We start from the raw sequence: 27437 nt of genomic DNA on the forward strand, positions 1-27437 counted from the left end.
TTCAGTTCAGAACTTTTTCTTCCTTATAACTATTTACCATATTTTTAAAAAAGTAACCACTTTTTCTGCCTTTTAAAAAAATATCAGACATTTGGATATTATGGTGACCTATGTATTCTCCACTAAACCTTACAGATCCACTTTCCAATCTTACCATGCTCTGTTTCCTTACAGACTGCATTACTAGGATCCTTTGACTTTTAGCTTCCTATAATGACAGAGCACTATAGAGTGGGATCAGAGAAACATAGCCCCTGTTGGACCGTAGTTTGGCAAAGACTGTGATCCTTTATCAAAGAAAAAAGCTCTTGTCATGTGACTTATACAGCTATAGATCTCACTGGTTTGCATTAACTACTTATTGCTCCTTTATGCCTAGGAGTAGTAACAGTTTCAGATGTTACACATTTCTAGAATTTGATTAAGGATTACCCTTTATCCGGCCTACACTTTAAAAAAAAATTTTATTGGAGTATAGTTGGTTTACAATGCTGTATTAGTTTAGGGCATACAGCAAAGTGAATCAGTTATACATATATGCAGTCTCTTTAGATTCTTTTCCTATATCAGTTCAGTTCAGTCATTCATCCATCTCTGACTCTTTGTGACCCCATGAACCGCAGCAGGCCAGGCCTCCCTGTCCATCACCACCTCCCGGAGTCCACCCAAACCCATGTCCATTTAGTCGGTGATGCCATCCAACAATCTCATCCTCTATCGTCCCCTTCTCCTCCTGCCCTCAATCTTTCCCAGCATCAGGGTCTTTTCCAATGAATCAGCTCTTCGAATCAGGTGGCCAAAGGATTGGAGTTTCAGCTTCAACATCAGTCCTTCCAATGAACACCCAGGACTGGTCTACCTTAGGATGGACTGGTTGGATCTCCTTGCAGTCCAAGAGACTCTCAAGAATCTTCTCCAACACCACACTCAGCTTTCTTTATAGTCCAACTCTCACATCCATACCTGACCACTGGAAAAACTATAGGTCTGACTAGATGGACCTTTGTTGACAAAGTAATGTCTCTGCTTTTTAATATGCTGTCTAGGTTGGTCATAATTTTCCTTTCAAGGAGCAAGCATCTTTTAATTTCATGGCTGCAATCACCATCTGCAGTGATTTTGGAGCCCAGAAAAATAAAGTCTGACACTGTTTCCACTGTTTCCCCATCTATTTCCCATGAAGTGATGGCACGAGATGCCATGATCTTAGTTTTCTGAATGTTGAGCTTTAAGCCAACTTTTTCACTCTCCTCTTTCACTTTCATCAAGAGGCTCTTTAGTTCTTCCTCACTTTCTGCCATAAAGGTAGTGTCATCTGCATATCTGAGGTTATTGATATTTCTCCCGGCAATCTTGATTCCAGCTTGTATTTCATCCAGCCCACCATTTCTCATGATGTACTCTGCATATAAGATAAATATGCAGGGTGACAATATACAGCCTTGACACACTCCTTTTCCTATTTGGAACCAGTCTGTTGTTCCATGTTCAGTTCTAACTGTTGCTTCCTGACCTGCATACAGATTTCTCAAGAGGCAGGTCAGGCGCTCTGGTATTCCCATCTGTTTCAGAATTTTCCACAGTTTATTGTGATCCACACAGTCAAAGGCTTTGGCATAGTCAATAAAGCAGAAATAGATGATTTTCTGGAGCTCTCTTGCTTTTTCGATGATCCAATGGATGTTGGTAATTTGATCTCTGGTTCCTCTGCCTTTTCTAAAACCAGCTTGAATATCTGGAAGTCCACGATTCACGTATTGCTGAAGCCTGGCTTAGAGAATTTTAAGCATCACTTTACTAGCGTGTGAGATGAGTGCAATTGTGTGGTAGTTCGAGCATTCTTTGGCATTGCCTGTTTTGGGGATTGGAATGAAAACTGACCTTTTTCAGTCCTGTGGCCACTGCTGCGTTTTCCAAATGTGCTGGCATATTGAGTGCAGCACTTTCACAGCATCATCTTTCAGGATTTGAAATAGCTCAACTGGAATTCCATCACCTCCACTAGCTTTGTTCATAGTGATGCTTCCTAAGGCCCACTTGACTTCACATTCCAAGATGTCTGGCTCTAGGTGAGTGATCACACCACTGTGGTTATCTGGGTCATGAAGATCTTTTTTGTACAGTTCTTCTGGGTATTCTTGCCACCTCTTCTTAATATCTTCTGCTTCTGTTAGGTCCATACCATTTCTGTCCTTTATTGAACCCGTCTTTGCATAAAATGTTCCCTCGGTAACTCTAATTTTTTTGAAGAGATCTCTAGTCTTTCCCATTCTGTTGTTTTCCTCTATTTCTTTGCATGGAGCATTGAGGAAGGCTTTCTTATCTCTTCTTGCTGTTCTTTGGAACTCTGCATTCAGATGCTTATATCTTTCCTTTTCTCCTTTGCTTTTCACTTCTCTTTTCACAGCTATTTGTAAGGCCTCCTCAGACAGCCATTTTGCTTTTTTGGATTTCTTTTCCTTGGGGATGGTCTTGATCCCTGTCTCCTGTACAATGTCACGAACCTCTGTTCATAGTTCATCAGGCACTCTATCTATCAGATCTAGTCCCTAAATCTATTTCTCACTTCCACTGTATAATCAGAAGGGATTTGATTTAGGTCATACCTGAATGGTCTAGTGGTTTTCTCCACTTTCTTCAATTTCAGTCTGAATTTGGCAACAAGCAGTTCATGATCTGAGCCACAGTCAGATCCCAGTCTTGTTTTTTCTCCATCTTTGGCTGCAAAGAATATAATCAATCTGATTTCGGTGTCGACCATCTGGTGATGTCCATGTGTAGAGTCTTCTCTTGTGTTGTTGGAAGAGGGTGTTTGCCAAGACCAGTGCTTTTCCCATATAGGTCATTACAGAGAACTGAGTAGAGTTCCCTGTGCTATACAGTAGGTCTTTAATAATTATCTATTTTATATATAGTAGTATATATATTTCATCCAAATCAGTCCATCCATTAAATTTTTTTCTCACACTTTTTGAGTGACAATCTCTCTTGCTATGACTCTGATTCACATTTCACATTTGTTTTAATGATTAAATACTATGACATGAAGTTTTGTAGAGATGAACATATAATCAAAATGGCTACCTACCTAGAGAACTTTGACTATAAAATATCTGGCAGAAACACTGTCTAATGTTCAACTAGGTATATTTGTTTATTTTTGCTTTTATTTCCTCTTGTCTTTGGAGACAGATCCAAAAATATATATATATTGCTACCATTTATGTTATAGAGTGTTCTGCCTATGTTCTCTTCTAGGAGTTTTATGGTTTCAAATCCTAGATTTAGGTCTTATCTATTTTAAGTTTGTTTTTCTATATGCTGTGTGGGAATGTTCTAATCTCATTCTTTTATATGAACCTGTCCAGGGTTCCCAGCATTTCCTATTGAAGAGATTGTCTTTTCTCCAATTGTTTTTTGCCTCCTTTGTCATAGTCTATTAATAATTGATCAGTCAATGGCTTTATTTCTGAGCTTTCTATTCTGTTCCATTGATCTTCGTGTTTGTTTTTGTGTCAGTACCATGCTGCTTTTATTTCTGAAGTTTTGTGGCATAGCCTGAAGTCAAGATGCACATTTCCAGTTTTATTCTTTTTTCTCAAGTTTGCTTTACCAGCATTATTTACACTAGCTAAGATATGGAAGCAACTCAAGTGTCCATCAACAGATGAATGGATAAAGATCATGGGGTATGTATATACAATGAAATATTATTCAGCCATTAAAAAAATGAAATTCTGCCAGTTGTAACAGCACGCATAGACCTAGAGTATACTACACTTAGTGAAATAAATCAGAGAAGTACAAATACTACGTTTCACTTATATGTGGAATCTAGAAAATAAAGCAAATGAACAAATAGTACAAAACAGAAACAGACTCACACACACAGAAAACAAAGTAATGGTTACCATTGGGAGAAGGAAGGAGGAGAGGCAAGATAGGGGTATGGAATTAATAAGATGCAAACTACTGTGTGGATCACAATAAACTGTGGAAAATTCTTAAAGAGATGGGACTATCAGACTATCGGACCCGCCTCTTGAGAAACCTGTATGCAGGTCAGGAAGCAACAGTTAGAACTGAACACGGAACAACAGACTGGTTCCAAATAGGAAAAGGAGTACGTCAAGGCTGTATATCGTCACCCCATTTATTTAAATTATATGCAGAGTACACCATGAGAAACACTGGGCTGGAGGAATCACAAGCTTGAATCAAGATTGCTGGGAGAAATATCAATAACCTCAGATATGTAGATAACACCACCTTTATGGAAGAAAGTGAAGAAGAACTAAAGACCCTCTCGATGAAAGTGAGAGGAGAGTGAAAAAGTTGGCTTAAAGCTCAACATTCAAAAAACTAAGATCATGGAATCCAGTCCCATCACTTCATGGGAAATAGATGGGGAAACAGTGGAAACAGTGTCAGACTTTATTTTTCTGGGCTCCAAAATCACTGCAGATAGTGATTGCAGCCATGATATTAAAAGATGCTTACTCCTTGGAAGGAAAGTTATGACCAACCTAGACAGCATATTAAAAAGCAGAAACATTACTTTGCCAACAAAGGTCTGTCTAGCCAAGGCTATGGTTTTTCCAGTGGTTATGTATGGATGCGACAATTGGACTATGAAGAAAGCTGAGCACTGAAGAATTGATGCTTTTGAACTGTGGTGTTGGAGAAGACTCTTGAGAGTCCCTTGGACTGCAACGAGATCCAACCAGTCCATCCTAAAGGAGATCAGTCCTGGGTGTTCATTGGGAGGACTGATGTTGAAGCTGAAACTCCAATTCTTTGGCCACCTGATGCAAAAAGCTGACTCATTGGAAAAGACCCTGATGCTGGGAAAGATTGAGGGCAGGAGGAGAAGGGGATGACAGGGGATGAGCCGGTTGGATGGCATCACTGACTCGATAGACATGGGTTTTGGTGGACTCCAGGAGTTGGTGATGGATAGCGAGGCCTGGCCTGCTGCGGTTCATGGGGTCACAAAGAGTCGGACATGACTGAGTGACTGAACTGAACTGAACTATGTATAAAATCGATAAGCAACAAAGATATATTATACAGCACAGGACAATGTAGCCACTATTTTGTAATAACTTTAAAAGAAGTATAATCTGTAACAATATTGAATCACTATTCTGTACACCTGAAACTAATATGACATTGTAAAGCAACTATATTTGAATAAAAAACACATATCACCTAAATAAATAATCACATCTGTATTTTTACAAATATACAATCTTTTTGTATACAAACAATCTGTAACAATAGCATACAATTCAAAAAATGTTATGATTAACAAAAATACTTTTAAACAATTAACCTAATCTAATGAAGATTACAGGAAAAAATAGTAGGGAGGAGACTGAATCATCAAAGAACTGTCAGTAGCATAAATAACTCAGGAATGCTTAATTTATTAAATAAATCAAAAATAAGTGATAGAATGAACTTCTGGATGTGCAAAAGGGAATAAAAAGAGTAACTAATCAAATATAAGTATTAAACACTTGCAAAGAAGTAATATGTGTACATATTTCTAGCCATGAGGCTCTACACAGAAATTATCTTTTAATTTAGTTTACAGGGTTTCTTTCAACCTATGGATTAATATCTTGGTTAATATTAACGAAACATTTTCCAGTATTGATTTAAGAATTAGAATGGCAACCCGCTCCAGTGTTCTTGCCTGGAGAATCCCAGGGACGGTGGAGCCTGATGAGCTGCCATCTATGGCGTCGCACAGAGTCGGACACGACTGAAGCAACTTAGCAGCAGCAGCAGTAGCAGAAACATACAGACACATGTATTTTATAAACATGACCTGAGAGCTCATTTCACTTCACAAATGTTAAAACATGTTTTCTATAACTTTAATGTGTCACATACTATATTATTATCATACTTTGCTTTAATAATGGTTGCTACTGTTTCAATGAAAACCTGCAGAATTTTAATTTCTTGCTTTTCTTATCCATCTCATTACTTTTTATTTTAAATTGTGAAGATATAAAAAGTGAAAATTAACGCTGAATTCAATGTTACTATTCACCATATGTGTCCATATTTACTCTGGAGAGATCCTTTTTTTTTTTTTTTTTTTTCATTTTTCCATGTGAGCTAAAGCATTATACAAATTGAAAAAGGTTAATTGTTTAACCTCTAATTATATTATGCTGTATTACACAGTGCAATATATGAGAAAGCATTAGCTCAGAGATTAACATTTCATAAGAGTTCAATAAATACTAGCTGAACTGAAATCTAAGCATATACCAAGCTTGAGTTTCACTTAGTATATTATATTTCAATAAAATAAATGAAACCATATATTTTTACTAGCATATTATTTTGAAATTAGGTATTTAAATCTTGTATCTACTTTAAAATATAGACTATACCATTTCATGGTAATATAAATTCAATCCATCTAATTTATACACTGTACCACCTGAATTATATGAAATATATTTATTTATTCTAAAGTAGCACAAGAAATCTTTCTCCTCTCAGTGTTTTTTAATAAAAAGGCAATAAGTCCACTTCTAAAGTGTCTAATTGGGGAGGTGGCAATTAGGTTTCATTTGCTTATGCAAAGTAAATGTGTTATTTCATCTTTACACATACAAGAAAAAATAGAACTGAGACTAAGTATTGGAGAGTAAAACCCTCTGTCATAGGAATAGGGATAAGAAGGCATAAACTAATCAATCATCATGTAGAAATTTAAGATTTTTCTCTCTTTTACTTGGAAAACTTCACCCATGCAAATTTTAAAGACCTATTAGAGACTGTAGAGTTATGACAGGGAAATGAAGTAGTCCAGAGTCAGGCTCGAAATACTGAAAGGTTAAAATGTTGAGAAGCTTAGTGATGAAAATCTTGCAAAGCTAAGCTATCTCTGGCTCAGGATTACCTTCATCACAACCTATAATATTGTATTTATTACCATCACTGTGATTCAAAGAATACTATCTCTCCTGTTAGGCCTCCTAGGGGGCCTTACATCTGATGGTTTAAGGATAAAAAGTGTATGAGACATTAAGAACAATTTCAATTAGTCAAAAATATTCTAATGGGCAATCATTCTTTATAATTCTGTCTTGTTTGCCCATGTGATCCTCCAGATTTGTTTGCTTGTTTTGAATTCTCAACACCTGCCTTGTCACTGAGTCCTCTTACATCCTCATTTCTCCAGATTAACCCAACTTTGTACCCAGAAAAACGATGCTAACTGCTGCTAAATTTCCTGCTGCTGCTTCATGCTGTCTTTACTCTCTTCTTATTAAGTTCAGTTCAGTTCAGTCGCTCAGTCGTGTCCGCCTCTTTGCGACTCCATGAATCGCAGCACACCAGGCCTCCCCGTCCCTCACCAACTCCCGGAGTTCACTCAAACTCACGTCCATCAATCGAGTCGGTGATGCCATCCAGCCATCTCATCCTCTGTCGTCGCCTTCTCCTCTTGCCCCCAGTCCCATCCAGCATCAGAGTCCTTTCCAATGAGTCAACTCTTCACATGAGGTGGCCAAAGTACTGGAGTTTCAGCTTTAGCATCATTCCTTCCAAAGAAATCCCAGGGCTGTTCTCCTTCAGAATGGACTGGTTGGATCTCGTTGCAGTCCAAGGGACTCTCAAGAGTCTTCTCCAACACCACAGCTCAAAAGCATCAATTCTTCGGCGCTCAGCTTTCTTCACAGTCCAACTCTCACATCCATACAAGACTGCTGGAAAAACCATAGCCTTGACTAGACGGACCTTAGTCGGCAAAGTAATATCTCTGCTTTTCAGTATGCTATCTAGGTTGGTCATAACTTTTCTTCCAAGGAGTAAGCATCTTTTAATTTCATGGCTGAAATCACCATCTGCAGTGATTTTGGAGCCCAGAAAAATAAATTTTGACACTGTTTCCCCATCTATTTCCCATGAAGTGATGGGACCGGATGCCATGATCTTCGTTTTCTGAATGTTGAGCTTTAAGCCAACTTTTTCACTCTCCTCTTTCACTTTCATCAAGAGGCTTTTTAGTTCCTCTTCACTTTCTGCCATAAGGGTGGTGTCATCTGCATATCTGAGGTTATTGATATTTCTCCCAGCAATCTTGATTCCAGCTTGTGCTTCTTCCAGCCCAGCGTTTCTCATGATGTACTCTGCATAGAAGTTAAATAAGCAGGGTGACAATATACAGCCTTGACACACTCCTTTTCCTATTTGGAACCAGTCTGTTGTTCCATGTCCAGTTCTAACTGCTGCTTCCTGACCTGCATATAGGTTTCTCAAGAGGCAGGTCAAGTGGTCTGGTATTCCTATCTCTTTCAGAATTTTCCACAGTTTATTACTTGCATATAAAATGCCTTACAAGCCTCCATCTGTCTTGTAGGTCTTTTATATATATATATACACACACACACACATATATAATATTCTTGAAATTTAAAATTCCATGAATGGGTAAAACAGTGGGCTGGAGAGACAATTAAGAAATTGGGGGAAATATCTGAAAAAATTATACAGAATGTATCACAGAAAAACATTGTGAAAAATAAGAAGTAGATATTTTTTAAATGAGGGATAATATGATAAAGTCTAACATACACTTGGAGTTCTAGAAAATGAGAATAGAGAAAATGAAGTACTGTTTGTAAACTGAAAGTGAAGTTGCTCGGTCATGTCCGACTCTTTGCAACCCTGTGGACTGTAGCCCACCAGGCTCCTCCATCCATGGGATTCTCCAGGCAAGAATACTGGAGCGGGTTGCCATTTCCTCCTCCAACTGTTTGAAAATAGGTCAAAATCTTCCAAAATTGATAGAAGACATGAATCCTCAGATTCAGGAATCACAATGAATTACAAACAGAATAATTAAAAGACAATTCACACATACACATATCACGTGGAACTGCAGAATGACACATTTGTAAAGTAGCAAGGAAAAAAAAAGATTACCTACAAAGGAATAACAAACTAATAAAAATAGAAGCCAGAAGACAGTAAAATAATATATTCAGGATACTAAGAAAAAAATCATTACTCTAGAAGTAAATATTTAGTTAAGCTAACATTCAAGAAACATACTTTAGACAGATAGAAATTAAGAGAATTTATCACTAAGGCACCCTTTCTAAAGGAACTTAAGTACATACATCAGGAGGAAATAAAACTGCCCCAGAAAGAATGTCTGAGATGCAAGAAAGAACCCTGAGCCAAGAAAATGAAGGATATAAAGAAAAAAAATTAAAATAAGATAAACATTACTTTCAGGAATGTTAGGACATACATATATATCTTTTGAGTTAGTGCTTTCATTTTCTTTGGATAAATACCCAGATGTGGAATTGCTGGGACATTTGGTAGTTCTAATTTTGAAGAGTCTCCATAGTGGTTTCCCCAATTTACATTTCCACCAACAGTACATAGGGATTCCCTTTCTCCACATCCTCTCCAACACTTGCCATTTGTTGGCTTTTTGATAACAGCCATTTTAACAGGTATGAAGTGATATCTTACCTGGTTTTCATTTGCATTTCCCTGATAATTAGTGAGCAACTTTTTATGTACCTGTTGGGTGTCCACACATTTTCTGTGGAAAAAAAAAATGTCTATTCCAGTGCTCTGCCCACTTTTTAATCCAATCCTTTTTGCTACTGAGTTGTGTGAGTTCTCTACATATTTATCCCTTATCAGATATATGATTTGCATTCAGTAGGTTGCCTGATTTTTTTGTTGATAGCTTCCTTTACAGCTTTTTAATTTGATGTAGTTCTACTTGTTTACTTTTTCTTTAGTTACCTTTGTTTTTCATATCAAATTAAAAAAAAATTCACTGGTCTCTATCTTTTATGTTAGAAGTTCTCCTCAGAGGTCTTGCTTTCTTTGCTCATACGTACAAGGATGAAATAGAAAAGTGAATTTGGAAGCCCTGTGTATTTGGATAGGACTTGTCAGCTTTGAGCATATTGTACAGTGATTTGCTTTGGTTGTTTCTTGGGGGAACCTGATGTCAATATGTCTGGGACATTCGTCCTGAGCTTGTTGAGTCCACTTGTATCGTTTATTATCCTGCCTGGCAGATGAAGGCCTGGCTGTCAACTTTCTAGGAGCAAAATGGAGGAGAGTTGGGATCACAGTATTCTTACTGAAGTTGTTTTTAATATGTGTTTTACGAATTGATCTGTTCCTGGGCTTTTCAGTCCAAAGAGATTCTATTTTACCCCCTCCATAGAATAAAACTTCAGTTGATTGATGGAGTGGCATTGGAATATTTGCCGGTTGATTGAAGTGAAGGAGGAAGATGATCCAGAAATATAACTGAATTTCAATGCACTACACTAGCAGCTTGATTCTCTTTCAGAGGTATCTGGTCCTGTTCAGGATATTTCAATAGATACTGGGCTGTTTCTCAGCTTTTGCCACTGCCAGTTAACAATTCTGTTTTCTCTGTTAGCCACATCATTTGGCATTTTCCTCCTGTTTTTCGACTGACAAAATATGCCACTGTTTTCTTTTTCCTCTCCCATTCTCCACACCTTAATATAGTTTTAGCCTAGAAAAAAGGTTAAAAATACCATTACTTCTTTTCTTCATGGGATTTTGGGAGAAAGGAAAACTAGCTGTGGGTATTCTACTTCGTAGTTTTACAAAAAGTCTCCTGATTTTCCTTTATCTTTGCTATCCTTTCAGAAAATATTTACCAGGGTAATATTATCTTCTAAAAATTATTCTATTATTAATGTTTATTAAGCTACTATTATAGTTCATTGTAACTATTATCAAATTTTCTAATCTCTAATTCACAGCACAAAAACCCCTCAATAAATTTATACTCACTATTCTTAAACTTACATCACATAATCCACCTATTAAGTTAATATTTACTAATAATTTAACATATGCCAGTTATCATACAAGCAGTGGGAATCAGTTCAGCTCAGTTCAGTTCAGTCACTCAGTTATGTCCAACTATTTGCGACCCCCATGGATTACTGTACGACAGACCTCCCTGTTCATTACCAACTCGCCCAGTTTAATCAAACTCATGCCCATTGAGTTAATACTTCCGCACTCACCTTTCTTTATAGTCCAACTCTCACATTCATACATGACTACTGGAAAAACCATAGTCTTGACTAAACAGACATTCGCTGGCTTTTTAATATGCTGTCTAGGTTGTTCATAAATTTTCTTCCAAGGAGCAAGCATCTTTTAATTTTATGGCTTCAGTCACCATTTGCAGTGATTTTGGAGCCCCCCCCTCCAAAATAGAGTCTGTCACTGTTTCCCCATCTATTTGCCACAAAGTGATGAGACCAGATGCCATGATCGTAGTTTTCTGAATGCTGAGTTTTAAGCCAACTTTTTCACTCTCTTTTTTCATCTTCATCAAGAGACTGTTTAGTTCTTCGCTTTCTGCCATAAGGGTGGTGTCATCTGCGTATCTGAGGTTATTGATGTTTATTCCTTCAATCTTGATTCCAACTTGTGCTCATCCAGCCCAGCATTTCTCATGATGTACTCTGCATATAAGCAGGGTGACAATATACAGCCTTGATGTACTCCTTTCCCGATTTGGAACCAGTCCATTGTTCCATCTCCATCTAACTGCTGCTTCTTGACCTGCATACAGATTTCACAGGATGCAGGTCAGGTGGTCTGGTATTCCCATCTCTTGAAGAATTTTCCAGTTTGTTGTGATCCACACAGTCAAAGGCTTTTGCATAGTCAATAAAGCAAAAGTAGATGTTTTTCTGGAACTCTCTTGCTTTTTCCATGATCCAGCGGATGTTAGCAATTTGATCTCTGGTTCCTCTACCTTTTCTAAATCCAGCTTGAACATCTGGAAGTTCACGGTTCACATATTGTTGAAGCCTGGTTTGGAGAATTTTGAGGATTATTTTGCTAGCATGTAAGACGAGCACATTTGTGTGGTAGTCTGAGCATTCTTTGGCATTGCCTTTCTTTGTGATTGGAATGAAAACTGACCTTTTTCAGTCCTGGGGCCACTGCTCAGTTTTCCAAATTTGCTAGCATATTGATTGAAGCACTTTCACAGCATCATCTTTCAGGATTTGAAATAGCTCAACTGGAATTCCATCACCTCCACTAGCTTTGTTCATAGTGATGCTTCCTAAGGCCCACTTGACTTCACATTCCAGGATCTGTGGCTCTAGGTGAGTAATCACACCACCATGATTATCTGGGTAGTGAAGATCTTTTTTGTATAGTTCTTCTGTGTATTCTTGCCACCTCTTATTAATATTTTCTGCTTCTGTTAGGTCTGTATCATTTCTGTTCTTTATTGAGCCCATCTTTGCATGAAAAATATTCTCTTGGTATCTCTAATTTTTTTGAAGAGATCTCTAGTCTTTGAAGCCCCAGCAAGATGGTAGGAGAGGTGAAATGACATTTAGAATCAAACCCCATACCCCCAAGAGACGCTCAGAGGGCTCAAACATACCTTGTATACACCAGGACCCAGAGACCCCACAGAGACTGAGACAGAACAGTGTTTGAGTGTTTCCTGAGGAGGTATGGGTCAGCAGTGGACTGCTGCAGGGGCAGCAGCTCTGGGTGCAATAAATCTGGATATGGTATAAGCCCTCTTGAAGGAGGTTGCCATTAATCCCACCATAGAGCTGTGAGCTTCCCTGGTAGCTCAGATGGTAAAGCATCTGCCTACAGTGCAGGAGACCTGGGTTCGATCCCTCGGTCAGGAATATCCCCTGGAGAAGGAAATGGCAACCCAGTTCAGTGTTCTTGCCTAGAGAATTCCATGGACCGAGGAGCCTGGTAGGCTACAGTCCATGGGGTTGCAAAGAGTTGGACATGACTGCACGACTTCACTCACTCACTCACTCACTCACTCACTCACTCAGAGCTGTGAGAACTTACACAGGACTGGGGAAACAAACTCGTGGGGAGCACAAACAAAACATTGTGTGCACCAGGACCCATGAGAAAGGAGCTGTGACCCCACAAGAGACTGACCCAGACTAGCCCATGAGGGTCCGGGAGTCTCTGGTGGAGGCAAGGGTCAGGGCTGGCCTGCTGCAGGGTTGGGGGCACTGAGTGTAGCAGTGCATGCATGGGACCTTTTGAAGGAGGTGCCATTATCTTCATTACCTCCACCATAATTTGGCTTCAGGTCACATAAAAGGGAGGGAACACAGCCCCGCCCATCAACAGAAAATTGGATTAAAGATTTACTGAGTATGGCCCAGTAAATTGAGAAAACTAAGATCATGGCATCTGGTCCCATCACTTCATGGGAAATAGATAAGGAAACAGCAGAAACAGTGTCAGACTTTATTTTGGGGGATTCCAAAATCACTGCAAATGGTGACTGCAGCCATGAAATTAAAAGATGCTTACACTTTGAAGAAAAGTTATGACCAACCTAGATAGCATATTCAAAAGCAGAGACATTACTTTGCCAACAAAGGTCCGTCTAGTCAAGGCTATGGTTTTTCCAGTAGTCATGTATGGATGTGAGGGTTGGACTATAAAGAAAGCTGAGCACCAAAGAATTGATGCTTTTGAACTGTGGTATTGGAGAAGACTCTTGAGAGTCCCTTGGACTGCAAAGAAATCCAACCAGTCCATCCTAAAGGAAATCAGTCCTGAATATTCATTGGAAGGACTGATGTTGAAGCTGTAACTCCAATACTTCGGCCACCTGATGGGAAGGACTGACATTTGAAAAAACCCTGATGCTGGGAAAGATTGAAGGCAGGAAGAGAAGGGGACAACAGAGGATGAGATGGTTGGATGGCATCACCGACTCAATGGACATGAGTTTGAGTAAACTGCGGGAGTTGGTGATGGATAGGGAGGCCTGGGGTACTGTAGTACATGGGGTCACAAAGAGTCGAACATGACTGAGTGACTGAACTGAACTGAACTGAACTGAGCATGGCCCCGCTCATCAGAACAAGATCCAGTTTCCCCCTCAGTCAGTCTCTCCCATAAGGAAGCTTCCATAAGCCTCTTATCCTTCTCCATCCAAGGGCAGACAGACTGAAAACCACAATCATCGAAATCTAACCAATCTGATCACAGCCTTGTCTAACTCAGTGAAACTATGATCCATTGTGTGTAGGGCCACCCAAGATTGACAGGTCATGATGGAGAGTTCTAACAAAACGTGGTCCACTGGAGAAGGGAATGGCAAACCACTTCAGTATTCTTGCCTTGAGAACCCCATGAACAGTATGAAAAGACAAAAAGATAGGACACTGAAAAATGAACTCACCAGGTCGGTAGGTGCCCAATATGCTACTGGAGATCAGTGGAGAAATAACTCCAGAAAGAAGAGATGGAGCCAAAGTGAAAACAACACCCATTTGTGGATGTGACTGGTGATAGAAGCAAGGTTCGATGCTGTAAAGAGCAATATTACATAGGAACCTGGAATGTTAGGTCCAGGAATCAAGGCAAATTGGAAGTGGTCAAACAGGAGATGGCAAGAGTGAAAATCAACATTTTAGGAATTAGCGAACTAAAATTGACTTAAATGGGTGAATTTAACGCAGATGACCATTATGCCTACTACTGTGGTAAAGAATCCCTTAGAAGAAATGGAGTAGCCATCATAGTCAACAAAAGAGTCCAAAATGCAGTACATGCATGCAACCTCAAAAATGAGAGAGTGATCTCTGTTCATTTCCAAAGCAAGCCATTCAATATAACAGTAATCCAAATCTATGCCCCGACCAGTAATGCTGAAGAAGCTGAAGTTGAACGTTCTATGAAGACCTATAACACTATCTAGAACTAACACCAAAAAAGGTGTCCTCTTCATTAGAGGGGACTGGAATGCAAAAGTAGGAAGTCAAGAAACACCAGAAGTAACAGGCAAATTTGGTCTTGGAGTACAGAATGCAGCAGGGCAAAGGCCAATAGAGTTTTGCCAAGAGAACGCACTGGTCATAGCAAACACCCTCTTCCAACAACACAAGAGAAGACTCTACACATGGACATCACCAGATGGTCAATACCAAAGTCAGACTGATTATATTATTTGCAGCCAAAGATGGAGAAGCTTTATACAGTCAGCAAAAAACAAGACTGGGAGCTGACTGTGGCTCAGATCATGAACTCCTTATTGCCAAATTCAGACTTAAATTGAAGAAAGTAGGGAAAACCACCAGACCATTCAGGTATGACCTAAATCAAATCCCTTATGATTATACAAGGGAAGTGACAAATAGATTCAAGGGATTAGATCTGATAGAGTGCCTCAAGAACTATGGGTGGAGGTTCGTGACATTGTATAGGAGGCAGTATCAAGACCATCCCCAAGAAAAAGAAATGCAAAAAGGAGAAATGGCTGTCTGAGGAGGCCTTACAAATAGCTGAGAAAAGAAGAGAAGCGAAACACAAAGGAGAAAAGGAAAGATATACCCATTTGAATGCAGAGTTACAAAGAACAGCAAGGAGAGATAAGAAAGCCTTCCTCAGTGATCAATGCAGAGATAGGAAACAGAAAATGGGAAAGACTTACACACCTCAGTGAATATAAATTCCTAATGGTGTCCAAAGTGACCTAGACTATATGTTTACACAAACATTTCATACTAATTACCCATTTGGATATTCAACAAAAATTTATTAAGTAGTTATGGTGTGCCAGGAACAACATTAGTGCTGGTGTGAAAAAGTAAAACACATCTGGCTTTTGAAACAGCTCACAGTCAAGACAGGAAAATCAACGGCTTCAATACACCATGTATTGGGCTTCATTTAAGGTAAATAGCTAAACAATCCATAAGAACCCACGTAAAAAACATCTAATTCACTCTGAAGAGATGAAGGAATGTTTCAAAAGGAGGCAGTGCTTAATATAAATAAATCTTGAGACATAAGAAATAATTAACCAGGTAAAAACAAGTGCAATGAGGGACTAAAGACATTATAGGCAAAGAGAACAGCATTTTAAAATGTTTGAGAGAGCCTGTCTCTAACTTGTAGAATTTAAAGTGAGTTTAACTAAAAATGGCTAAGTTTAAATGTCACTTCCTCATTCCTCGAAAAATTAAAAATAGAACTACCATATGATCTAGCAGTACCACTTCTGGGTATGTATTTGAAGGTAATGAAATAACTGTCTCAAAGAGGTATCTGCACTTCCTTGTTCACTGCCACACTATTGACAATATCCAAAATATGGGAACAATCTAAGTGTATATCAATAAATGAATGAATGGAGTAAATGCAACGGAATATCATTTAGCCATGAGAAAGAAGGCAAGCTTGCCATTTGCAGTGAAATGGATAAAGCTTGAGGGCACTATGCGAAGTGAAATAAGTCACAGAGGGCAAGATAAGTATTGCATGTTCTCACTTATCTAAACTCCAAAAATTATGAAAGTAATGGGGAGCCTTAGAATGAATTTAAGTAGGGAAATATCTGTTTCTGGTTTCCATCTTAGAATACTCTGGCAGCTGATTGGTGAGTAGGCTGCTTTGGAGATGAGCAATGGGATGAAAAAGAAATATCAATTAAGAAATGACTACAACAGTCCAGGTGAGAAATGAATGTGAATTTCCACTGAGGTCAAGACAATGGGGAATGGAAAGAAAAGGTAAATTTTAGACTCCTTAGGAGAAACCCTCTACATTACTTGGTGAGTAATTGGACCTATGGTTGGGATTAAAAAGTTGAGAATTATTATTAGGTCATTATGCTAGGAAAAACAAAGAGGTCTTGAAGATTAAATAGTAAGTTTTGCTTAGGATATACCAAGTTTGAGATATTGATAAGATAAATGAGCAGAGATGCTATGTCTGGAACACTAGACAGAGGTTAAGGTGCAAATTTAAGGTACAGAATTGCAATTCATCACCATGTAAAGCAGCAGTTCTCAATTTTGGCTGCCCATCAGATTCACTTGGAAAGTTTATTGCAAATATAAAAACATGGGTTATAAATCCATATTATTTAATACTTCTGAAATAAGCCTAGAGTATCAATATTTTTTAAAAGCTAGACATTTTATTTTGATGCATAATGACAATTAAGAATCACTGGTGGGTAATTTAAGTCATGAGTACAGATTAGAATTAAGGATTTCAAACACACATTGTCCAATTAGGGGAGATCTAGAAGAAATTATCAGAAAGATTATGATAATAATAACTATAATTTATTGAGTACCTATGGTAGAAACTGTGCTAAAGACTTTACACACGTTATTTGCAGTAAAAAAGAGATCAAAGAGTGGGTCATATGAAACTTATCACCCTTCTTCCATGAAGTCTTCCACAGCACTTTCAGTTTACCTTGATGTCTCTCGTCTCAATTTGGCATTTACAACATATGAACTTGTACATGGCTATTTAAAATATAATTTGAATGTATATAGCTCTAAGCCATATATATAACACAGTAGTTAAGAACAAGAGCTCAGTTAGACCTCCTGGTTTGAACCCCACATCATCCTATCTTTTGTAGGCAATTTTGATCTTAGACAAGCTATTATATATAATATGTGTGTATGTATGTATATATGGGTGTTATTGGGTGGCTCAGATGGTAAAAGCATCTGCTTGCAATGCAGGAGACCCAGGTTCAATCCGCGAGTTGGGAAGATCCCTGGAGAAGGGAATGGCAACCCACTCCAGTATTCTTTCCTGGAGAATTCCATGGACAGGGGAGTCTGGCAGGCTACAGTTCATGGGGTCGCAAAGGTCGGACATGACTGAGCAACTAACACTATACATACATATATACTAAATATGTGTATTTATGTATGCATATTATATATATAACATTATATATGATACTTTACACGTACAAAAATGTAAATTCCTTCCCAGGTGAATCTAGTGGTAAAGACTCTGCCTGCCAATGCAGGAGACGCAAGAGATAGGGGTTCACTCGCTGGATCAGGAAGATCCTGGAGGAGGGAATGGCAACCCGCTCCAGTATTCTTGCCTGGAAAATTCCATGGACAGAGGAGCCTGGCGGGCTACAGTCCCTGAGGTTGCAAACAGTTGGACACAACTGAGCACACACACACCCAAATTCCTTCAGGTGATGATTTATTTTATATCTTGTTTATCTTTTGTAGCTTTCTCCTCAACTTTACCTAGTTCAGTGGGGACTAATTTTAATAAGCAATATTTATTAAGCTAGGCACTGTTTCAAGTAATTTACTTATACTAATTCATTAATTTGATTGATTTTCATTACAAGCCTAGAGATTAGCACATTAGTATCCTCATTTTACGGATGACAGTACTGAGGAAGAGAGAGATTAGATAACCTTACTAAAGTAAACTATGTCTGTAAATGGAGAATATAAGATCTAAACAAACAGATCCAGCTCCATAGCTCTGGCTCTTAACTACTGTGCTACACTGCCTCCCTCCACACTATACAATAGACTCAACAAATTATTACGAGTTTGAATAAAATTTTGACCAAAAAAAAGGATTGGCGAGAAATAGATAATATATATTTATATGCAGCATATTTTGCATTGCAATATTTCATGAACCAAGTTCTGTTGCCTTTTATAAAGAGAAATTTAATCAAAGATTATTCAATTGTCTTTTTAACTTATTTATATTCCTGTATTATCATTTTCTAAAAGACTTGGGATAAGGAAAGGATCATTTCAGTCAATGTCTTTTATCTGTTTTTTAAGGAGGGCTTTCCGGCGGTTCAATGGTAAAGAATCCACCTGCCAATGCAGGAGATGCAGGAGACATGAGTTTGATCCCTGGATCAAGAAGATCCTCTGGAGGAGGAAATGGCAAACCACTCCAGTATTCTTGCCTGGAAAATCCCATGGACAGAGGAGCTTGGCAGGCTATATAGTCCATGGAGTCGCAGAGTTGCACACAACTGAATGACTGAGCATGCAAGCAAGGTAAAAAGTGTTTGAATGTTTAAAAGTTTTTTTAAAAAACCTAAAATCCAATATTCTCCAAAGTTTCTCCCACAAATGGACCTATGGTTCTAAAATAAGTATTGAAAATTTGCTGGGCCAATACCACTACCATATGTATAGCTATTTCCCAAGGCAACATGAAGTCACAGGATTAATAAGAACAACTTCATAGAAACGTCTAGAAAATTAGGTTTTTCAAATAATGCAGTATTCTACAGAAAGAAACTGAGTATTCTCAATTACATGGGTCTGCTATTGCTCTAAATAAAGGGCCAGAAAAGCAACAGTGTCTGGTTTCATTTTTACTTACACTGTGGAATTCCATGTTTACTTCTGACATCGTTTATATGGATGATGTACTAAATAAGAGTATTCAATTCCAATTTTTTCAATTCCCATGCACAAATGTTATTCTCCTGATAACAAAAGTCACATCTCAGATGTCACACCTAAGGGAGATCTGCTACTAACCTCACACAATACTAAATAAGTTCTGGTGTATGGAATAGAAAATTTATAGATGATATTAAATGTATTAGCAATGACACTTACTTTATCATTGCTATATTAGCAATAAGCAGAGCTTAAATATCCCTGTAACTTCCATGATTATCAGTAGCAATTTCTCCTTCCAATTTTTCCTAAGACAAAGTCTTTATTAGCCAAATAGTCACCATAGTGACATGCATATTCATTGTATTAAAATGATCCTTCTAGATTGTCCTTGGTCTAGGAAATGTCTAAAATAAAGCCAAAGCTAAAGCTGATTACTTAACAATAAAATGGAGTTTACATCAGGGACAAGCAGGAGGTCTCTTAGGGTCTGAAATCTAGGACTCCTGAGTGGTTGTGGACAGACCGAGAAATGCTCTCACGTGCAACTCTGATAGAGAATTTGATTAAAATCCTTCATTTTGCTTCTACCCCCTACCTTGTCTACTAACTACTAAATCTACTCAGGAATTTAATTTTCATTTTCAAAGTCTCAGGAGGGTTAGAGCTCTGAATATGACTGCAAAATATAGTGGTGTTTTTTTATCTTTTATTTTATTTTCTCCCCAAAATAATTCGTTCAGCACACAAATGTTTTCAGTTTAGAAATTCATAATATAACATTCAAGATTCTACATTATCTGGTCCCAACAAATCTTTCCTTTGATAATCTGAGTTACCCGACTGGGCTATATAGACCAAAATGAACCATTGCATACTACTCAAACATATTATTTGCTTTCTGTCTCCCAACTTTTGCTCATGTCATTTCCTCTACCCAAAATGGCCTTTTTCCTGTCTTGGCCAGTCTTCAAGGTCTACCTCATATGCCCCTTGACATACTTCCCCAACTTCTCATCTAGCTTTTCTTTCTCTCTCCTCACTTAGCTTGAAATATTCTGCCAGCTGAACTCAGCAGAATGATTTATGCCTCTTTCATCTCATTTTTGAGCCTCTACGGCACTCACTACTTTTCACATTCTGTTATAGTCATTTGTACTTAGTGTTTACAATTCACTATCTATGATTTCCTGAAGGCAAGGACCTACTGGTCTTTATATCCTTGCCCTGTACTGCGCTTACTGCAATACTACAGGGTTTTGCATGTTTGGCTTATTGTTTGCTTTAACAAATTGCATTGTGCTGAAATTTGATCGGCAATTTGATCGACCTTGTGCCAATTCGAGGGAAATAGCTGCACACTAAGAAAATTGCTCAAGAGAACAGAAGTAAAATGCAAAAATGTCACAAAATGTAACACAAGATTACTTAAGATTTAGATTTAGGTTTCATCTAAGCACCAAATTACACATTTGTACTTAGGAGTTTGACAATTTTTAAGCACATTGATGTCTTTACATTAAATAAGCATCAGTAATTCAAAATATTATACTCTATCAAACAGGAACTTGAACTGCTGTATTCATATATAGTATTGTATTTATATTTCAATTTAGTCTTTCATCTAGAATATAAATTTTCATTAACAAATAAAATTACTAAAACAAGCTGTGTATAAATTTGAGTGAAGAGTCTTCATCAAGGATATTTTTTACAATTTAAAAAATAACTCAGGTCATTAAACCTAAGCTCTATAACTTCTCTATTATTTAAACCTTGATTTTTACTCCTTAATTTTAATCTCTAACTAGTACTTTAAAAAAGACCTGATATTGCTGTTAAGCTTTCCCAAAGACTCAGTAATCTACTGTTATGAAGTGTTTTTAGCTGAATTTCTTACTTGATAAGAAGAATGAGGGTGAGAAGTCAAAATTAAACTCACAATGACCATTACCAATAGCTCATCCAAGCTCTAAGAATGTATATAACAATGTCTGCCACTAAGTAACATTGGCAGTAGTGTGCTTAGTATATTTCAGAACTCTTAAGGTGCTTTACATGCCTTAACTCATTTGACCTTCACAATTCTTTGACACAGAAACCATTACTACGTCTGTATCACACTGAGGAAACAGAAAGCCAGAAAGGTTAAGTAACTTGCCCACAATCATACAGCTGGTAAGTGGTATAGCTAAGACTTGAATCTAGTGATCATGGATGGCAGTCTGGATGCTTAACTACCATACCATACAAACCAGGAGAACTTGTAAATAATTTTCTATTGCTTTAATTCAAGAAAATAAGCATTACTGGGCAGCATGCAACAGCCTGGGATTCCAGAGAAATAAGGTTTTTGGATCTTCTCTACCCACCTCCCTTCATGGCAAATAGATGGGGAAACAATGGAATCAGTGAGATATTTTATTTTCTTGAGCCCCAAAATCACTGCAGATGGTGACTGTAGCCATGAAATTAAAAGATGCCTGCTCCCTGGAAGAAAAGCTAAAACAAGCCTAGAGAGCATATTAAAAAGCAGAGACGTTACTTTGCCAACAAAGGTCCGTATAGTCAAAGGTATGGTTTTTCCAATAGTCATGCATAGATGTGAGATCTAGACCATAAAGAAGACTGAGCACCGAAGAACTGATACGTTTGAACTGTGGTGTTGGAGAAGACTCTTGAGAGTCCCTTGGATGGCAAGGAGATCCAACCAGTCCATCCTAAAAGAGATCAGTCCTGAATATTCATTGGAAAGACTGATGCTAAAACTCCAATACTTTGGCCACCTGATGAGAACTGACTCATTGGAAAAGACCCTGATGCTGGGAAAGATTGAGGGCAGGAGGAGAAGGGGACGACAGAGGATGAGATGGTTGGATGGCATCACCAACCTGATGGACATGAGCAAGCTCCAGGAGATGGTGAAGGACAGGGAAGCCTGGCATGCTGCAGCCCATGGGGATGCAAAGAGTCAGACACGACTGAGCAACTGAACAACAACCCACCTCCATGCTGCTTTCAGCCAGCACACTGGTATGAAAGAGAACAGAGTTGTGCATGTATGTCCAACAGCGAGATGGTTAAGGTCTACTTCCCTACTAGTTCCTACCAGTGCCCTTCCTCAGTCAGTTCAGTTCAGTCACTCAGTCATGTCTGACTCCTTGCAACCCCATGATTGCAGCACGCCAGGCCTCCCTAACCATCACCAACTGCCAGAGATCACTCAAACTCTTGTTCATCGAGTCAGTGATGTCTTCCAACCATCTCATCCTCTGTCGTCCCCTTCTCCTCCTGCCCCCAATCCTTCCCAGCATCAGAGTCTTTTCCAGTGAGTCAACTCTTCACATCAGGTGGCCAAAATATTGGAGTTTCAGCTTTAGCATCAGTCCTTCCAAAGAACACCCAGGGCTGATCTCCTTTAGGATGGACTGGTTGGATATCCTTGCAGTCCAAGGGACTCTCAAGAGTCTTCTCCAACACCATAGTTCAAAAGCATCAATCCTTTGGCACTCAGCTTTCTTTATAGCTCAACTCTCACATCCATACATGATCACTGGAAAAACCATAGCCTTGACTAGACAGACCTTTGTTGGCAGAGCCTAAGATAAATCCTATCCTCCCCAATTTATTCAACAGACTCCCTAAATGACCCTGACCTGCTGCCGCTGCTGCTAAGTCGCTTCGGTCGTGTCCGACTCTGTGCGACCCCATAGATGGCAGCCCACGAGGCTCCCCCGTCCCTGGGATTCTCCAGGCAAGAACACTGGAGTGGGTTGCCATTTCCTTCTCCAATGCCAGAAAGTGAAAAGTGAAAGTGAAGTTGCTCAATCGTGTCTGACTCAGGGACCCCATGGACTGCAGCCTACCAGGCTCCTCCATCCATGGGATTTTCGAGGCAAGAGTGGGTTACCTAGCATCAAACAGTCCAAAACTTGCTACTCCTTACTTCCAAAACTTAATCCCTATGAAATCAAAATCCCCTTCCATAATAACCTATATACCTCAGTTGGTAAAGAATCTGCCTGCAATGCAGGAGACCTGAGTTCAATTCCTGGGTCAGGAAGATCCCCTGGAGAAGGAAATGGCAACCAACTCCAGTATTCTTGCCTAGAGAATCCCCATGGACAGAAGAGCCTGTCAGGCTACAGTACATGGGGTCGCAAGAGTCAGACACAACTTAAGTGACTAAACCATCCCCAAAGCGGAATTATAGAAAATTGGTCACATCCCTGTTTTGAAATGATTGTTGGGGCCCCTGCTTCTGCATGCTGCCATTATTTTTGCTCTCAAATTGAAAACTATGGCTTATAAAACATACAAGGCTGAAACTCCAATACTTTGGCCACCTCATGCGAAGGGTTGACTCATTGGAAAAGACCCTGATGCTGGGAGGGATTGGGGGCAGGAGGAGAAGGAGATGACAGAGGATGAGATGGCTGGATGGCATCACTGACTCGATGCACATGACTTTGGGCGAACTCCGGGAGTTGATGATGGACAGAGAGGCCTGGCGTGCTGCGATTCATGGGGTCGCAAAGAGTCGGACACGACTGAGTGACTGAACTGAACTGAACTGAATTTTATTAACAGTTTATAATGCCCTAATAAAAATAATTTTATGTATCATAAAAGAAGTTAATGCAGTTATCAAAATTATATAATGCTTGATTTTATAGTTTGATCCAATCTTTAATGTCTCTAACATCAAGAGATTTACATGAGGAAAAAAGAATTATATGTAACTCATCCTAAGGTTCACCAATTAATAAATTAGAACTGATAGTAGAATACCACTTTTGAAAAGTCAATTCAAAATGTGAGCATAATTCATTATGTACATTTTCTCATAATCTTGGAAGCAGGAAACAACTCTTTCTTTTCTGTATTCCTCTCAACACCAAATACAATGTTGTACAAATGATCAGCTTTCACATAATGCTCACTGAATTGAACAATTACCCAAATAGTTGTTTATAGACAGCTTACCTTTAGAAATCTTTACAATGTATAATGAAATGCATGTATAAAATGGTACCAATAAAGGCAACCATTACAAAAAGAAGATGACCAATTGTTACTGAGCCGATTTACAATCAATTTCACCATTCAAAAGGCCAAGATCATCTTGCTGCACAGGAAAAAGATTGACATTATATTAAATGTCTCTGACATTCTAACCAATATTTACTTTTTAATGTTATATATTCTGACATACCAACAGAGAAACACTTTTCTCCACCTTGTAAAAGAAATGAGACTGACTGTAATTTTTTCACCTTATAGAATTATTAAGATATCTTCATTTAAGTGTCACTGAAGAAAGTAACTAAAAATCTTTATGGTTTGGTTCTTTTGAAAGGTCACAAACACAGTGAAAAATCTAGCAGAATGTTGTGAAACCAATACTTAGAGGAATCCCAAAGCAATGCCAAGAAACAGAATGTACTCATAGTGACTAATACATGCAAATACTGGAAATAAATTCTAACAGATTAAACAGGTTTTGTAGCAACTAAAAGGTATATTCAAATCATTCCAAAACTAATCAAGCTTAAGAATATGGCAAACTTCCCTGCTAATAAGAATCTAAGCAGGCTAAGTAGTCTGAATAACATATAAAAAATAACAGTCAATATCAGTAGGTATAAATTTTAGTGTGCTTTTAATTAAAAAGGAGAAACTGACCCCTTAACTGAATCAAATCACTTTTAGTCTTTGATAAGTATATTCATATTTAATACAACATTTTACCTTGATGGGGCATTAAATCCTAATCAAGCTATGGAATCATGAAGACAAAACTATCTTCTGAGAAATGCTGCAACATTTTCTCTGTTTTTGTTCATTTAATATGGGATGCCTTGGCAAGTATCTGCCAGGTCCCCTAATCCTGAGGCAGAAGTATGTGTAATACAAAAAAAAAAAAATTCCTTCAAAACTTGAATGTCAAACAGAGTCAAGGCTTCTTATCCAAGCATGTAACCCTGAGGATATGCTATAAAAAACCAAAGTTAAATGCATTATAACATGATAGGTGAAAATGGTTTAAAATAAATAGCAGAGTTTCAGAATAAAATGGATATATAAATCCACATTCTTTGATGTGATGATTTTCTATTCTTTGTAGTTAACATGTTTAATCTAATTCAGTCTTTCATTTTGAAAATGAAAGCAATCAAAAGTAGAATATCTCTGGGTCAAAAATCTTAAACAAGCTTATACGGCACCGGATTTCTTTGTAAAAAAAAAAAAAAAAGAATAAAACAGATTTATTATCTGCTTTAATCTATAAGCAGTGCCTTAGCAGATCTCTGCATTAAGAGAACCAAAGCATCATTATGTCAATAGATCTGAAAAATAATTAAAAAGCTATGCCTTGTAAAACAATTTAGATACTGAAAGATAATTTCAAGAAAATAGCTCAGATGCTGATAAACATAATTCTCCTCATCACAGTTGGGTTGCTGTGTGGTTGCACAGTACAGTGGCAGTAACACCTATTTCTCTGCTTAAGAAATACCAGATAAAAAAATTTAATATGTCACTATATATAAGCAGCTAGCTATGGTGTATACTTATCAGTATGAAAGATTTATGCTATTTTTATCATTCAAAATAAAAGCTGCAATTTGACTGTATTCAGGTTTAATCTGGAAAAATCTGTAGAGCCCAAAACCTTGCCCTTAATTACATACAAAGGATCTCTTTCTTTACTTCCCACATCCCCATAAAAAGCTAAAGTAAACACAAACTTAAACACACACATATTTCTAAAATTCATATTGTTTATCTGGCATCTATTACTATAAATATTACTTGTTCAAATATCCTAGGGAGAATCTAATAATAAACAATTACATTGATTATTCTAAATGAGCTAGAAAAAGCAATAACTCTACGGTCTAACAGCATCATTATAATTCATGAGGTCATACCTGATGACTTAGAGATTGAAAAGACTCACAGGTTCCAGACTGCATGACCTTTCTATTTCCAGACATCCCTAAAGATTGCATTTCCTGTCTTACAAAAGATAATCACAGCCACCTCTATGTCTCAGCATCTTCAGGGCTAGTGAAGAAAACATCAAACAGCAGATCTGTCCATCAGTATCTGTTTAAGTCATCATGAAAATATCAGATCTCATATGCTGTTTATCATCTCCCCTTTGCAGTTATAAACACTGCGTATTAGGGAGGATGACACAGTTGTATGTGCTGAAGCTGCTAATGCTGTCTGAAAACAGTAAGCTTACTGCTTAGAGCAATTCTGCATCATCCAAACAGAGAATGAGTCACGTCTTTCAGGTTTCCCACTTCTGATACTATAAAGATTTCACATGCCTGGGAAAGTTTGAATTTTTTGTCATTTCTTTACAAATAACCAACGTTCTATTTAATTACCTGTCCAATGCATCTGTTGCCATGTTAAAACATTAGTTCTTAATTATTGTGCATTTTCTCCATGTATGACTAAGCTTTAAAGATTTAAGAAGCAACATTGTACTCTCTCTTAAAGGACTCTTTCTTCCAAACCATGTGCATCATCACTTATCCAAACCCATTAAAATTAGAAGTCCCTAAAAATGATGAATTTTTCTTCTGGCAATCTTTGATAATTGTGTATAATAGAAGATAGCTAAGAATAAGTAAGTGCATATTCACTTTTTAATTCTCAGGAACTATTTTTCATATTTCATATCTTTCAGACCAACACACTTCAAATCAAAATAATTTTTATACTATTAATAAAAGGCACAAAATCTCCTATAGAACTTAATATGCAAAACACAAAATGCTATTATCAAATTCCAAAACTGCATGGTTAAATCTAAATCTAGGAAATTAAACGTATGTTATCGGCATTTTTATTGTGATTTTTCATGCATCTTATTTGTGTTCATTGAGATTCTTATAATGCTCTCTTTTACCACAACAGAGTAGAATTAAGGAATTTTCAGATTAATAAAATAGTCTGATGATAGAAAACTGATATCCTCCAAGATTATAAATTGAAATACTTTCTCTTTACCATGTGATAAAAAATAATGTTTTAGAAATAAAACAAAGACTAAACTTATATTTAATTGAATGCAAAATTAGGACACCAAATATAACATATTGCCCTAAAAGAGTATATAGCCTGAATTAATGGACACTTTCCTTATATACCTATGAATGCTTTATGTGTATACATGTGATA

General features: G+C 37.8%; 1 protein-coding gene across 2 annotated transcripts in view; it reads right to left on the minus strand.

Annotated features, from left to right (window-relative positions):
- Positions 1-26251, minus strand: part of SLC4A10 (solute carrier family 4 member 10) — a 240345-nt gene extending 214094 nt beyond the window's left edge. For both annotated transcript variants that reach the window (XM_068969333.1, XM_068969332.1), the window contains exon 1: positions 26171-26251. In XM_068969333.1, the coding sequence (XP_068825434.1) occupies positions 26171-26251 (81 nt within the window). The remainder of the gene's footprint in view (positions 1-26170) is intronic.
- Between the last annotated feature and the right edge of the window lie 1186 nt (positions 26252-27437).

This window comes from Capricornis sumatraensis, chromosome 3, assembly GCF_032405125.1.
Source record: "Capricornis sumatraensis isolate serow.1 chromosome 3, serow.2, whole genome shotgun sequence".
Classification (NCBI taxonomy): domain Eukaryota; kingdom Metazoa; phylum Chordata; class Mammalia; order Artiodactyla; family Bovidae; genus Capricornis; species Capricornis sumatraensis.